The 15,833-nt window shown below is 34.6% G+C and overlaps 1 protein-coding gene across 1 annotated transcript; it reads left to right on the top strand.

Moving 5' to 3' along the window:
• The first annotated feature begins 10,213 nt into the window (after positions 1-10,213).
• On the top strand, positions 10,214-13,773 carry LOC149416701 (protein Fer3-like). The gene is made up of 3 exons (XM_089641303.1): positions 10,214-10,220; positions 10,463-10,659; positions 13,595-13,773. The coding sequence occupies exons 1-3, from the start codon at positions 10,214-10,216 to the stop codon at positions 13,769-13,771; spliced, it is 381 nt and encodes a 126-aa protein (XP_089497429.1). The 3' UTR covers positions 13,772-13,773.
• Positions 13,774-15,833: the final 2,060 nt, after the last annotated feature.

Here is a 15,833-nt window from a genome sequence, read left to right as displayed (position 1 = left end):
GGCAATCTCTAAATAGTATAAAACAAAGCCGCTAACCGTGTATATTTGTGCGCCAATTCTTCTAAGTTACGGAACGGATTTTGATAGCGTTTTTACATTAATTTAGATATTTTTTCCGGAAGGTTTATAAATATAATACATGCATATTATATTTATAGAATGTAGAGAAAATAAAAAAGTTTTGTAATCAAGTCGTAAAATATATTTTGAAGCGCTTACATTGCTAACGCCGGCTAAATCTTATGAGATACACCAAAATAATATACCACGGAATTTTATGTCTTAAAAAAGCCTCACTACCTCAAAACTTTACCCCTAATTTATAAGTCTAATCTAACGCCGGGTACACGTCAGTTAGTATCATTATAAGCGGACAGCTTTGCTTTAGCAATGATGCAGGACTTGGTTGGCTTAGTGTTAATCCCGCGAGGTCAGGGGAAGAAAATTGACTCTTTGGACATTTTTTTAATGTAAATACCACACAAGAGTCACTACTGCTCCCAACCGTCTGGAGCCAGTGAGACTATGGCATCCGCAACTGGGGTATGTTTTAAGGCTGAAGTAAATGGAGTGGGCAAGGATATGGGGGAAGAGGAAGGTGGAGAACACCTGGCTATTGAATTTTCAAGCAACGTTTCAATTCTGAATGGTGTTCTTACGCCATGGTGATACTGGGAGTATCTTCTACTCTGGACTACTCGTACTAAGCCTCTTCTTGTTGAGAGAATCTAACATTTAGATATCTAACGTAGGAATTTTTGTAACAATTTTCTCACGACAAGTAATATTTTCAAAAAATTTTGTTTTATAACATTTTTTAAGGAGCTTGTAATTTTGTATTAAAATTCCACCTTGGTGTTCCGCAAAATTGAGCGGGATTCTATCTTTTCCGCATTTCTTTTGAAAAGATCTACAAAATTATTCTTTGTTCGGTAAATTTCAACATCTTACCTTGCATCAGATGAGGCAGTTAGTATTTTTTGTTATGTAGTACATAACGGAGGCATAGTGAAAAAATAATGTTTTTTTACCTCGGCCAACCTCCAAAACTTTATCAAAAATCCAAAAATCGGCTAATTTTTTTACCTTTTTCCAGCTGACCCCGAAAGTCTAATGTTGCAAATAAAGAAGATTGAACTTGCTATAATTAGAAATCATTTGACAAAACCTGAAAAAAAATCATAAAATTTTCAGGCCTCCATAATTTTGCAACATACAAAATAAACATAAGTACCCCATTTAATGCGAGGTAAAACCCTCTCTTGAGTGATAAATTAATTGTATTATGAATTTTTTTATTTTTTTCTTTGTAAATTTAATTTTTAATCAGATTCCATTCCTACCCTTCACTTTTACAACTCGTAATAAAGTTTGTTTGTAGGTAAACACAACTTAAAATCATAATAAGGAAAATAGTTCAGAATAGAGGCAGAGGTCTATATTATGCTGTAGCAGATATACTAAGATAAAAATGTTTGTTTACTATTTATTCGCAAAAAATAATGTTATTTAATTTACAGAAAATATAGTCATTATTTCACCTAATTTTAAACATAAGATGTACCACCATAATCTAGGCTTGTGTGTATGGTATATGTGTCGTGTTGTTCGTTATTTTTTATGCAATATGCCAAAGTATTCAGTTTATATTTTACAATGTAACGCCAACTCAATCTTCTAAGTGTGTGGCAAGGTTTAGTCTATAATACCCCTATAATATAAGTTAAAAATAAAATTTTACCAGATTAAATGTCAAAAGGTGTTAATAATAATAAAATGGCATTTATATAGCGCAGTGTAGTGTCATTTCACTTCGAATGCGCTTAACTAAAACAAACTTAAAAACGGTAATTTAGTATTAGTGGTCATGTTCTTAAAATCATTTCTACAGTGTGCCTTACCTAATACAGATCTAATATTATAACACTTAATATACTGTTTATACAAAGTGATGACAAAACTTAGAATAATAATAACAGCAGGACAGGACATAACAAGAATATTATAACTAAAACATAATATAAAATAGGAGGCAACCTTCTGAGCAGACATTTTAAAAAGGTACAATAAGGAGGCAACCGAAACCAAACAATTACCGGAAGTTTTAGAATATGGCTTATTATAAAATATTGAAAAGAAGTTAAGATTTATGAATGGTAAAGTTTTAAAAAATTTAGTCCGTTTAAATTCAGCCAAATTTTCGAGATTAGTAAGAGCTGAGGAAAGTCTATTCCAAATGAACACACTAAAAGAGCGATCATAGTAAACGGCTCGATTTGACTTAGAAAGTTCGATTAGACGATTACTAACATCTAGATCAATAGTACAGTCCATGGCTATCCTACGAGAAGCTGCAACGATTTAAGGCTTACTAAGACAAATTTATCGGCAACACAAATCAATTATTATTATAAAGGTTTTTAAATGTTAAAGCAGCGAAAAGTCTTGCAGTTTTTTGTGGGTCATGTCTCAATGTTGTGAAGTCCAAATATGTAAGTAGGTAATAGAATATTATTGTAGTAGATTGAGAATAGGCATAAGCTAGATATAAAATGTAAAATATTATAGGTAAATTAAATATACCATAAAAAAGACTAAGACAATATGAAATAAATTATTAATCTTCCTATAATTCGATAATTTCACATACCATACATAATTAGCTAGTTACCTATGTACACAATTTTCACCGTCTGATAAATTATACCTAGTATAGATATAAAACATCCATGTTATGATTAATACAATTATAATATTTGTTATATCTCTGCTTACTAGCAGATTTAGTGTGTGTGTTGTGAACTCTTGATTAAGTAAAAGGTTCTTTACTCTTAATTGCGTGTATTTACGTTACAATAAATTAAGTCTGGATTTAGCTATACTGTTCACTACCCGAGGATTGGTAATTATCTGTTTCTACAAGCTTGAAGTCTGACAAGGATACCCCACAGGCAATTGCTACACACTAGCGACATCTTTCGGACTCTGGAGGAAGCTTTATTGGCTGGTGCCATCTATCGCTAGAATACCCAATTTTTTACCATACATCACATGTTTTTATCAGTCGATGGTGAAAACTTTTTTTAATTTAATTTGCGAGTGGGTTACATTCAAGCACTTAATATATTTATAATAATCTAAACAGTGGTTAATTAAAAACAACAAAATTAACAAAATAGGCCTTTTCAAAAATGTTTTTTTTATTGATGTGCGTAACTCTGTAAAAAATAAATAAATAAATAAAATAAATACTTACAATGTTATATTTGATTTCATAAAATACCCTAAAATACTTTTGAATTGCGTAAATTAAATACCTACCTGATCAATGAATTGAGACTGAATTGGAGGTGCATATAAATAAATGCAATGTACAAATACTAAGAAAGGGTTGTTTCAGAGAATTCGAACAATTCAAGTTCTGTGAAGATTCTATTCAAGTTCTGTTACTATACTATTACTGGCCAGTTGGTACACAAAACTGAAATAATGACAGAATTTTAATAGAACCTTTACAGAACTTGAAAATACACATTGAAATTTGATGAACTGTTCAAATTCTGTGAAACAAATTACTAAAGTAATACTGAAAAAAACATACACATTCCCATCAGCAACACTATTCAAAATATTCCAAGAAATTGAAGACATATACAAAACCGACTCAATATTTAAAGATATTGACGGTAAATAAAAAAAACTAAATTTATCATTAAGGCGTAAATATAACGTCAAACTTCTATATTTTCTGCACAGCAAATGGACAATAATTATAAAATTTACAAAGCGATGCAATATTTTGATAGTCTTCCGGAAAAAATAAAAAAATAAAATAAAAATCCTTTTTAAAATCAGAACTCTCGTAACATTATCAACAAAAATCTAACTAAATTAATTCAAACCGCATTTATATTTATTAATATTACCTCATCCTAGTACTTAGATATATTACTTGCCGTCATTTAAGAAAATACACACAGACACATAGGTGCACATTAACGTTCACGTACACAGATTCATACACAAGAACACCTCTTTATTAAGTTTTCAAAAAAGTAATATTACATCATTTACAAAAAAAGGATAATAATTTTATATCATACATAAGAATTTTAGTGCACAACTGACGATTACGCCTGCCGCTTCCAACAGAACTAAAGCTTGAATTCGGTGAATGTTTCTCAAAATCCAGCGAGAGCGTTCTTTGTTTTTTCCGCTACACTGGTTTTAGGATAAACAGTGGGAGCTGCCACATTTGTTGAAGACTGGCTGTTAGATTCATTGACACTGCGTTCATACCAGTGACCAGGGCCGGGATTATTGGACACGTCCCACGAAGAGCTGCTGTTCGGGAAGTCGGGATCGACTTCCGAGGAAACCGTTGGGTTGTAGCTGGTATCAATGTGACCTGTCCAACCGGCGTGTTCTTTTACTTTAACTGGCCAGCCCAATCCTCTCAGCATTTGCAGGAAGCCCTGGCTGACTGTCTCCCTCCGGCGGGTGTTCCTCAGCAGTTGTTGGGGGGAGCGCTGCCCCCTGCCGCAGTAGAACACGTGCGCGGTGGTGCTGGCACGAGCGCCGAGCCGGTCGAGGGCCAACAGCGACAGCCGGAACTCGGCGCTTGAGGAGTCGAGGGCTAGGATAGACGAGGCACTCCGCCCTTTTTCTCCCCGCCGATGTTGAAAAAGCCAAAATGTGAGAGAAACAGGCGAGCCGTCTGGAATTCTTGAACTGGTTCTGGAGGAACACACTCTTCTGGACTAGTTTGTGATTCTGGGTTTTCCCTTGCGGTCTTTTCAATAGCGGCCTGGGTTTCCAACAATTTGAAGAGTTGAGATGCAGTAGGATCGTTGAATGACCTTAGTACAGCATCCAAAGATGGGAATGACTTGTCAGCTGCGGACGGGGGCCCCTGTGGCAGGGGCAGGCAGGCGGGGGCGGGTGCCGGGCTGGGCTCCCAGAAGGACACGGGCCGGGCACCCCTGAGTCTCAATGATAATATTATAATAACACACAAGATCAACTTAATTATGAGGACTTCATTTTATATATATACAATCTAGGTGTTTACTTAGATAGAAAATTAATTTTTGACAAGCACATTGAACACATTATTTCAAAATCCTACAGAATGCTAGGTTTCTTATTAAGAATATGCAAAGTTTTCAAAAGTGCTAAGACTCTGAAAATGTTGTTTTGTTCATTGGTCAGAAGTCCACTGGAGTATGCTTCCACAATATGGAATCCTCAATATAAGGTATACATAGATTTAGTAGAAAGTATACAGAATAAATTTTCGAAACATTTACTCAAGAAATACAACAATACTACAAATAATATGTTAACTTTACAAAAAAGACGCACATTGTCAGACCTGTTGTTTCTACATAATCTGCTAAATAATAAAATAGATAGTCCCGAATTGCTATCCGTCATTGGTTTAAATGTTCCAACGAGGCGTACCAGGCACACTACACTATTTCATATTGAAGCCAACAATACCAATGCAGCAAACAATTCAGTTATTACTCGCGCAATCACAACATACACCCATTACGAAAAATTACTACATTTAGACATCTTTCATGATTCCTTTCTAACATACAAAACTAACTTATTAAATTTCTTAGCATGACATATTTCAAAAATATTTTATATCATTTTTCAAAACTCCTATTTATTAACAGTCAATTATTCGTGAGCTTATTATAATTCTTGTTTTCAATTCATTTATTATTTATTATTTTTATTATTATCCACACACTCAGAGGCGGATTTGCCCTCAGGCCTATGTAGGCCCGGGCCTAGGGCGGCCAGATATTAGGGGCGGCCAATCGTGACAAAAAAGTCACAGATAACAAGAAATTACTTCCTAAGTACCTAAATATTCTACGTACGAAATAGCGATATGCAGGATTGCGAAGATCTAATTAATGATTTTGCTGCACTTAAGTGCAGACGAGAATTGTAACTGCCAGATTTTTGTTTTGAGTTCTGTTTTTTTTTTATGTTAGATAATGCTTTACGTAAATTTTTTTACCAACGTTTTAATTTGTATTTTAAGTTTAGTTATTATATTCGAATATGTACCTTAAGTTGATTTTTATTTAAAAGAGGTGCTGATTTCTTTTATTTGTTTGGAGACTTAATAATAACTTTTTATCCAGCCCGTATCTGGCAACCCTAATTGTAACTGTGAAACACTTATATATTATTGTATGAGAATAAACCTGAAACTAGTTAAATAAATTAAACCTAAAACTGTTTTAAATGTTTTATTCAAATCCTTGAAACCTTAGAAAGTATTACAAAATAGCAGCTATTATAGTTAACTAAATTTCTGAATCGATTTCGATAAAAGTTGTCAATAAAGTAAATTCATTATGTAGTCTATAGTCTATATCAGGGGTCTCCAAACAACGGCCCGCCAATGTCATCAATCCGGCCTGCGACAATCGACAATTATACAGTAATTGAACTAACGAATTTAGCAAGCGTATTTTTTTACATTAATTCCACACAGGAGGCTTTGAGGAAAATATTTTCCCTCACGACCTATGTCATCTTAGGTGATGCTGTGTGGAGGGTCTTTTTAAGGAAGGGAAGGATAGGAAGTTCTGAAAAGGAAAATGTATGAGGGGTGGGTAGGTATCTGGGGATTAGTGTGTCCAGGAGTGACATACGTATGAATACATCCCTCCAACTGCGGTGCAAGGCGATGGGTCAAGATAGTCCGGCTGGAAAGGTCAAAAGGCCTCCCTCACCCAGTCTCTCTCGATCCGGCCCGCCACGCAGCAGGTGGGCAGACGTATCCGCCGCCAAGACCTGGACAAATCTCACCCCATGAACCATGAATGATAATGGCAGGAAAATTAAAACGGTTTTGACCCTAGGAACTTACTGAAAAGTTTGGATACTCCTGGTCAATATGATGGGTACTGAGAAAGGGGCGGCTACATGGTCTGGGGCCTAGGGCGGCCAAGACTGCAAATCCGCCTCTGCACACACTTCCTTCCTTTTATAACAATCTCAGGCGAAATTACGTAATGATATTGTATGGACATACGTAATAGGTACTACAACTATGTAATAACTAAAAATATCAAATTGTATCTAATTGTACTGTGTATGTCTTAACAAATAAATAAATAAATAAATAAATTTAAAATGTAGTCCTCATAATTAAGTTGATCTTGTGTGTTATTATAATATTAGCATTATTTGTTTGTTTATATGTTGTAGGTAGACTGGGACGGTTGTACCAATTTGACTTTTACTTTTCTCTGCATCTTAGGTATAAGGTTTATGAAAAAATACTCATTTTCAACCGCAGATAATTTAGTCGTCAGCCAAATTCTTATAATATTTCTCTAAATCTTATACAAATCGCATGCACAGATCGGAGGAAATGTTACAACTGACCCCAACCCCGACCCCAGGGTTACTTGTAGGTAGTGAAATTTCGATTAAAATACAAAATATTTATTTATTATTAGTTTATTTATTTATTTTATATGTTTCTAAAATTACTATTCAAAATTACGATTATATTAACATAGGTACTACAAAATTTATCTGACCGCAAGAAAACTCTCATAGAATTTGTCAGCTGAAGTATTATCGTCAGTTGTAATGCCATTATATGTTTATTTATGCACCAATTACTCTAATTTCCATGATTATTTGCAGAGTGGAGATCTGGGAGGATATGGATCCCTGTGGGTGGACCACCAGCCACCTGCCTATCCAGACCTGCTGGCGGGGTTCCCTCATCCAGACTTGGGTAAGAACTACGGGGATGATGCTTTTAGGCCCAATTGTTTCGCAGAAATTCACATATGACAAATTGAATTCGAATTTTATTAGGACGAGCTGTTCAAAAATTCAGATGTAACATTATCATCATTGTCACCTCTATTCAGCGTCATTTAGTTTTTTTCCGACCGTTTGAGGGTCCCCATTAAATGCAGATTCTATGTCCGTTTTAGCTTTTGAAGAAATTGTAACAGTAGAAAACGACAACTATCTTGTTGTCAAGCTTATCGGCTTATTACATTTTGATAGAAAACTAAAACGTAACTAGAATCATTGTTTAACGGCGACCTTTCAAATGTCAAAAAATTAAATTGGCGCTGAGTGGCTGTTTGATAGCAATGTTACATTTGAATTTCTGCGAAACAACTTGCCTAAGTAGTATTATTATGGCTTTAACCTGTTTAGTGACCGCTTCTGAATAAACAGGTACTTCTAAACTTTTCTATTCCTTAACTCTTTCCCTCTGTGTCACATTCTTTAGGCTTACAACATCTCCCTAAATGGGGTTGCCGCATCTTCTGTTGAACTCCAATATCTCGAAATCTAATCCAAAATCCTTCGCCCTCCATTGAACTCGATCGCTTCGCTAGCGATCTCGGGAAATCTCTCCATCCAGGTGATAGGCAGCCGCCGGTCGTCAGCAAGTGAATTCTATAAATCAGCATATCGGTTGACATTGACTTCTTGAGTTCGGTGAATTCGATACAGATCCTCTTAACTATAGCAATATTGTAATAATCTATACTAGTTTATACTCGTTTATTGACTTACTGATCCCAGAATGGTTGGACTCTAGTACAAAATCACAAAATAATTATTTCAATTTGTGTATATTTTTTGTCATGATGTTCATGGTAGTATTCCCGAAATTATTTAATGTGAAGAATTGATTACAGTAGGCACTACCTCCATAAACACGAGATATTCTCAATTTGGGAGGTATTAATTAACATCAGGAAATGTATAATATTTATTTATTACAAAATAATATAACATTTCAAATTAAAAAAGTATGCAAAATTATGTTATTTTTTTCCTAATCACTCTACTACTTCATAAGGTGAGCTACAGTAGCTCGTGTTTATGGTATTAGTATTTACATACGATAAGAAAATAAAGCTTAAAAGGCGATATGTAAACAATATTCAAGGACTAATTAAATAACTACAAACGTAATTCAACTTACAAATTAACATATCTCAATATTCAAAGTAATTACAAAAGTTATTCAATATACTCAATTTTAGAGAATTCATTTTTTTTATTTGAATAGTATAGATTAAGTAAACGTACATTAAGGACGGATTGTTTCACGGAATTTGAACATTTCATCAAATTTTAAAGTTCATATTCAAGTTCTGTAAAAGTATTCAAGTTTTGATACTATCCAAGTACTGTGAAACAACCTGCCCATGATGAAATAATAACATAACTTGAAATTTTACATTCTTTGAAACAACCCATCCTAAGGGTACAATATATCACTATCCAATTTCAGGGAGTTCATTTGCTTTTTGAACTGTTCATATTTCAAAGTTTCAGTTACATTAATTTTGTTTTTAAATAGTAATATATTGTACCACACATCTCACACCTAAATAAAAGTAGTGGTCGTTCTTAGCATTGGAACAGCTACTAAGCCATTTGATTTGAATCTATTGTTTATGCTATCTTAGGGGTGAATATAATTGACGAAATATTTTTTATAATTTCAAGTCAACAAATTATATCGTCGGATTCCTTGAATAAGGAAAGAGTCTACCATAAACATACCACAAGATTCACTCAAAATGATGGATTAGTGGTTCCGAAATGTGCCAATAAGTACGGAGAAAGAACTCTAAACTACATTGTGCCCAAGATATCTAATAATCTACCAATGTCAATCAAAAATAATTCCTCATGTACCACTAAAGTCAAATATAATTTAAGAAAATGGCTATTGTACCCCGATGATATGTACTGATGCCCTACTGAGGCCCTTGTATAGCTCATTGGAATTCACAATGGAACTTAAAAATATATAGTAAATTGTACCTACCAATGTATGCTAAATATAAATATTTTTTCGACGTGACTGTTTCAATTGTACTTGTCTGATGTATAACGCTTAAAGTGCAACTATATTTTCATTTTTTCTATTCTATTATATTAACTTAACCGTGTCATTGTATGAAGGATTGTCTGTATGTCCTGCTAACAAACTGCAAAAGCAGTTTAGCAGGTTTAAATTTTAAAATAAATAAAAAAAAAAACAAAAAAATAAAAAAGATATAAGGCGTATCTTTTATACAATTCTGCGGTAGATGGTACATTAAGTACCCGAAATATCTCTAAAAAAGGGTAGTCGTATGGTTTCCTAATGATAGTTTTAATAATTAATCTTTGAATTGTAATGATGGGCTGTAAGGTAGATTAAAATGACCCTTCCCCTTCCAATAATGCCACACTTATACCCTGTTATAACTACTTACCTAATAAATGTTACTATACTTTATAAAAGCCCGATTGATCGTTAATAAATTTAAAAAAAAACGTTTTTATTGATTTCCTTTATACGTTTTTACTTTACTGGAATACTACAAGCAGTGCATCTGTGTTCTACTATACTCTGGTTAAATAAATAAATAATATATGTAATTTTCAGTGTGGGGCGGCAGCGGGCTAGGGCGTGGCGGAGGGGGCGGGGGTGGCGGCAGGTCCAGCAGCAGCGGGGGCGGGGGCGGGGGCGGCAAGAAGCCGAGGCGCCGCGTGGCCTCCGTCGCCCAGCGAAGGGCGGCCAACATCAGAGAGAGGCGGCGAATGTTCAACCTCAACGAGGCCTTTGATAAACTAAGGAGGAAGGTGAGCTAAAACTACCCACATAAGTAAAATACCAGTGCTTTTTTCACACCGTTCCCCAATAACCCCATATGGAAACTACATCGAGACCAGTAAGAAAACGCCGAGATTTGCTAAAATATTTATAAATTTTGTCGCTTGTTCGCCCTCGTCGCATTTTGAAGACAATTCCACCAAAAGTTTAACCTAAAATAGATTTGATCCTTGAATACCCCCTCGTAAGTCCCCGAAGTTAAAACGAACATTCCCGAACACAAATTAAAAATGGCATATTAAATCTTGGCCGTTTTTGGAAATCGCTGAATTATGATTTTTCCCTATAATGTGGGGAAATTTCCCATGAAATCCCCTATTTTATTAAAAAATCAATATTTAGAACAGACAGACTTTTTTCTTGTTTGTATGAACTGAGTTAACTTTGAAAGTTAGGAAACTCGTTTAAATTATTTAAATTTTTAAAAAAATAACCCAAACCAAGAACTAACAACCAATTATTTGCATGTTTTTCCATCTCCCCGACATAAACAGTGAAATCAAGTGCAGCAAAATTCGGCAACATTACCAAATCTTTGATTTACAGCTTTTTTTTCATTCTTATGATTACATTTAGATAGTTGCCATTAGAGAAGAAATAATATTTTGGGACGATACTAAATCGTCAACACCTCAAATATAACCGGATAACCGTAGATTACTTGCAAGAACGTGTCATTTGCTTTTGCGGTTGCCGTCAACAAATCATCAAAAATGCATGCGAAATTCACAATACCGAACAATAACACACAATTCTTCCAAAAAAATATTGTAAGAATGACTCGGTGTATGTGCCAAAATAGAAGACCTCATTTTTTTCATCCCGTATCAATATGAAAAGGACCAACTGGACGAAAATAAAAATATCGTGTAAACGCCCTAAGGATATATATATACCTGCTGTGTTAAATCAGTTTATTGATGATCAGAGAAAGACGGATGTTTTAAGATTTCAAGAAATTTGAAAGACTTGGAAATCTTAATTCATTATTTTGAACTAAGTACTTACATACATTGTCTCAGCCACAGAGCAGATAAACCGATAGAATTGTATTTTTATTTATTTTACACTATAGAAACAAACTGTACATTTGTTACAGTGATGAAACAATTTACTGGTATTAAATATTTCAAGCTGGGGTACCTATTGTACGTTTCCATGTTATATATATTTAGTTATTACCGGTTAACGTGTGCTCTGTGTATTGAACAATTTATATCATTGACATGATACTCCTTTTAAATATGGGCAGTGAATACGAACAAATGTTGATGTTAGAGCTTAGACAAATATTATTGAAAGTTTAAAGAGCACGACTTGGCGAATTAGATGCTGCATTTGAGTACTTACTCGAAGTAGGTTCAATTTTCCTTACTTCTGCTGAAATTGATTACTAAACACTTCTAGGAATTTACTTTTCAGTTGATTTTATCTACAAGATACTTAAGTTTTTTTATTATCTGTCTGATAGTATTATTATGCCAACGTCTGGATGGTTTAGGCCCTCTGATTGGTCGAATTCAAATAGCATGTTTCGGGTAAATTCCGCATAGAAAAATATCACGCATTCTAGGGTTCCTTGAAAATGTCAATCCCTGCTTTACCGGCCGCTGGAGTAGTTTCCCTATTTGCCGACAGAGCGCACCTCTGGTGGCATAATAGCAAAAATTTCATTTGAATAATCCATAAATGATCCATAACAAATACGTACAATTTCATATATTCAAACTACCAAACTACCGTTTTAATACGCATTTAAAAAGAAAACAAACATTTGATTCAACTTAATGACAATAAACAACAACTCTTTGCATTTAGGATTTTTTTTAAATATTGATATTTAATATTATTTACGTAAATAATAATTTCACACTATTTTGACAGAATACGGATATAAAGTTCGCGCATAATACGCGTTTGTTTGTAGGAAGTGTATGTAAAACCAATAAAAAAAACATGTAACAAAACTGGAAGCTAGAAACGCTTCGTTGATTGTAAAATTATCCAACAAATCTCTAATCTGACATGTTCTTATATATATAATAAAATGTACATTTACTGATGTATATAATAAAATGATAAGTTAGGTTAGATTAGGTTGGGTTATTATAGGTAAACTGTTTTTAGTATCACTTAAACTGGGCGAAGTGCCACCCGCAGGGCCTAGCATTATTTATTATAGATGAAGGAACATAAATACCTATTTCGCTTTCCAACTACGTAATTCAAAGCTATGTAACATTAAACAATATTAACTGTACAATAATATAAAATATTTTATCTTTAAATATATTTCACATTAAAGTACATTATAATTTTGTTATTTTACCTTAAACAGTTTTTATTCAATTCGAATGTATTTGTATTTATTCATTGAGGAATAAGATTGTAAATGTATACGTATTCCCTCGTGGCTGATGCTTTTATCACTCTCACTCTTTACTATAAACTATAATGAAGAGTGTAAGTGTAGTTATAGAAAATAATATATATTCTTTACTAATACTAGTATATTATTTACTATGTTGTCTTGTAATAATGTTCGTGTACTTTTTGTGTTCGTGTGTTTTTTTATTTTATTTGGTACAATATTTTTTACATTATAAGTTTTCCAGTAATGTAGGCCTCACTGGGTGGCTTGCCAGTGCTGAGGCCTTCATTTTATAATATGAAAATATAATCTACATAATTTTATAAACACATCATTTTATAAATGTTGTGTTTGTTGATGAATGTTGCGTGCACCAAATTTCATGATGGTATTATTGAAGTGCACACACGAGCGACGCGACGCTAGGGAGACTTTTTTGAATTTGTACTAATTTTGAAATAGTTTCTATCGCTATCGCTGCAACTAAAGTCTCTTGCCTTAGAATCTGAATAATCTATGATGATTTTTTTCAGGTACCAACCTTCGCATACGAGAAGCGCCTGTCTCGCATAGAAACCCTCCGCCTCGCCATCACCTACATCGGATTCATGTGCGAGCTGCTCCACGGCGCTCCGCCCCCCTCAAGGGTGCCCCGCCCCGCAGCACCCAGTCGCCACTTCCTGGAGCCCGAGCTGGCCTGGTGCGCCTAGACTTCTACCATAGATCACTATGACCATAGATCACTATGACCATAGATCACTATGACCATAGATAACATTTAAAACATGAAACTAAAATACCATGGACAGAGATATTAGGCTCTGTCATACGTAAACTTCGGAGTGGCGGTACCACGCGCCACACCAGGCCGCCACGCAGAAAAGTAAAGTCCGAAAGTAAGGTAACGGTTTACAACGCAGTACATTGCGAGACTTTTCTGCGCGGCTGCCTAAAGCGACGCATGGTACCGAAGTGCACGCGTAGCAGAGTCTATTGGAGAACAGTTTAAAGCCGCGTGGTGAGGGGAGGATGTATGAAAAATACCTTTACCTACTTAATTTTATCATGAAAAATAATTTCAAAAGTTCGGCATACAAGATGGCTGCCGGAAATCACCTTAGATTTAGTTTCAATGTCATTCGTACAGAATCGCACTAATGCTTCGTGCAGGGCTTTTTAGGTTAATGTGACAATAAAACCCGTAGATAATAATGGCCATGAAACTTTATCAGTATGAAACCCCGCGCAAAATTGAATAAGTGTTGCCAACATCGTTCACCCACACTACTGCAAATCGCATATATCTACACACACCATCTACACACACTACATCTACACACATACACACGAAATGCAGAACTTTCATTGGCTCCGCCGCTTTGATAGTCCGTGCAGTTTGGTCGTAGTCTCTTCCTGCAATGATCACAGTATTGATATTTCATCAAAATGAAAATTCAACACACCTTTAAAAAGTGATATACAGTCATTAAAAGTGATAAAAGAACTAGGTTTAATAGTTACCTATGTAACCTAGTTTTTGTATCATCACTTTTCATGACTTTGTATCACTTGTTGACATACCCGGTCACCATTGACTACAGTGATTCGGGGCGCCGAAATTTTACTCGCGCCAAACGCCGTGTGGTTCAGGTCCGGCCCTCCAAGGGGCCTTTGGGGGGGTAAATAATTAAATTTTAAATTAATTTTGTAAATAATTTCTCCAACTGCACATTAATCCCAATTCCTCAATAATTTCGAAGCCTATGACATCCCCAACTGGAGTAAGTGACGAGAACGAAGGGAGTGGAAAATTTGTTTAACTCTTACACAGAGAAGCGCCACAGGCGATTTTTTTTACATAGTATCCCTAATTGGGGTACATGTGTGGGGTGAAGGGAGTGGAATATGAATTAATACATTCACAAAGTCACAAAAATAGCGCAGCTTTCAATTTTTATTTTTCGTGAAGTCAGCATGCCAACAGTATTTAGGCAGACATCCTTCAGTGTTTTCTTAAATGGATATCTTTTAGTGTTGTTCAAAACCGAAACCTTTAAATCAGCGTTGTCGGATTCCCACCCAGGCGTTGCGAGTTCAATCCAATGATAGCTAAGTCTTCCATCATTGCACAAACAACATTTTCGCTTATAAAAATGCGTAAATGTGAAAAATGTGAAAGTATTTAAGTCCTATGTTCTGAGTACAATTAAGGGGTAAGGGTCCTCCGAGGTAGGGGCACTATGGAAAATTTGGTATAAATATTATTTATTTTTCGGAATAACTTTATTGAGTAAAACCTCAAATTGTAATATTTAATTATTGAAGACAATATTAGCGATTTCTAAACGAAAATCTGAAACAGAAAAATCAGAAAAGGATACGGTCACATCTGGGACACGAACCCAGGACCCTTGTCTTTCCGGGACACCGCTTTACCAACTGAGCTAATGGGACCCTATCCCCCTCGGCCACTTTTAACTATATCATTCTTCGAATAAGAACTACCAACATCGTCCTAGATGTGACCGTATCCTTTTCTGATTTTTCTGTTTCAGATTTTCGTTTAGAAATCGCTAATATTGTCTTCAATAATTAATTATAAATATTATGTTTCGAGAACTGTGCTACCTATATTCCGGAGGTATCTATATAGTTTATGTTTTATTATAATTTTTTTAATATTTAAGATTTTAATCCAATGTCTTCCATTATAAAAAGAATAAAAACATATTTGTACAAACAAGTCTTTTTATTGAAATAATATTATTAAGG

Source organism: Hesperophylax consimilis, chromosome 16, assembly GCF_061612785.1.
Source record: "Hesperophylax consimilis isolate HC1 chromosome 16, BYU_Hcon_1.0, whole genome shotgun sequence".
NCBI classification, from domain to species: Eukaryota; Metazoa; Arthropoda; class Insecta; order Trichoptera; family Limnephilidae; genus Hesperophylax; species Hesperophylax consimilis.
The sequence above is the reverse complement of the archived record's forward strand: the minus strand, read 5'-3'. Positions and strand labels throughout refer to the sequence as shown.

What these genes read in the sequence shown, in the direction of transcription:
- LOC149416701 (XM_089641303.1), top strand. An exon ending in TTGATAAACTAAGGAGGAAG is followed by an intron (nt 10,660 to 13,594) that starts GTGAGCTAAAAC and finishes GATTTTTTTCAG; the next exon opens with GTACCAACCTTCGCATACGA.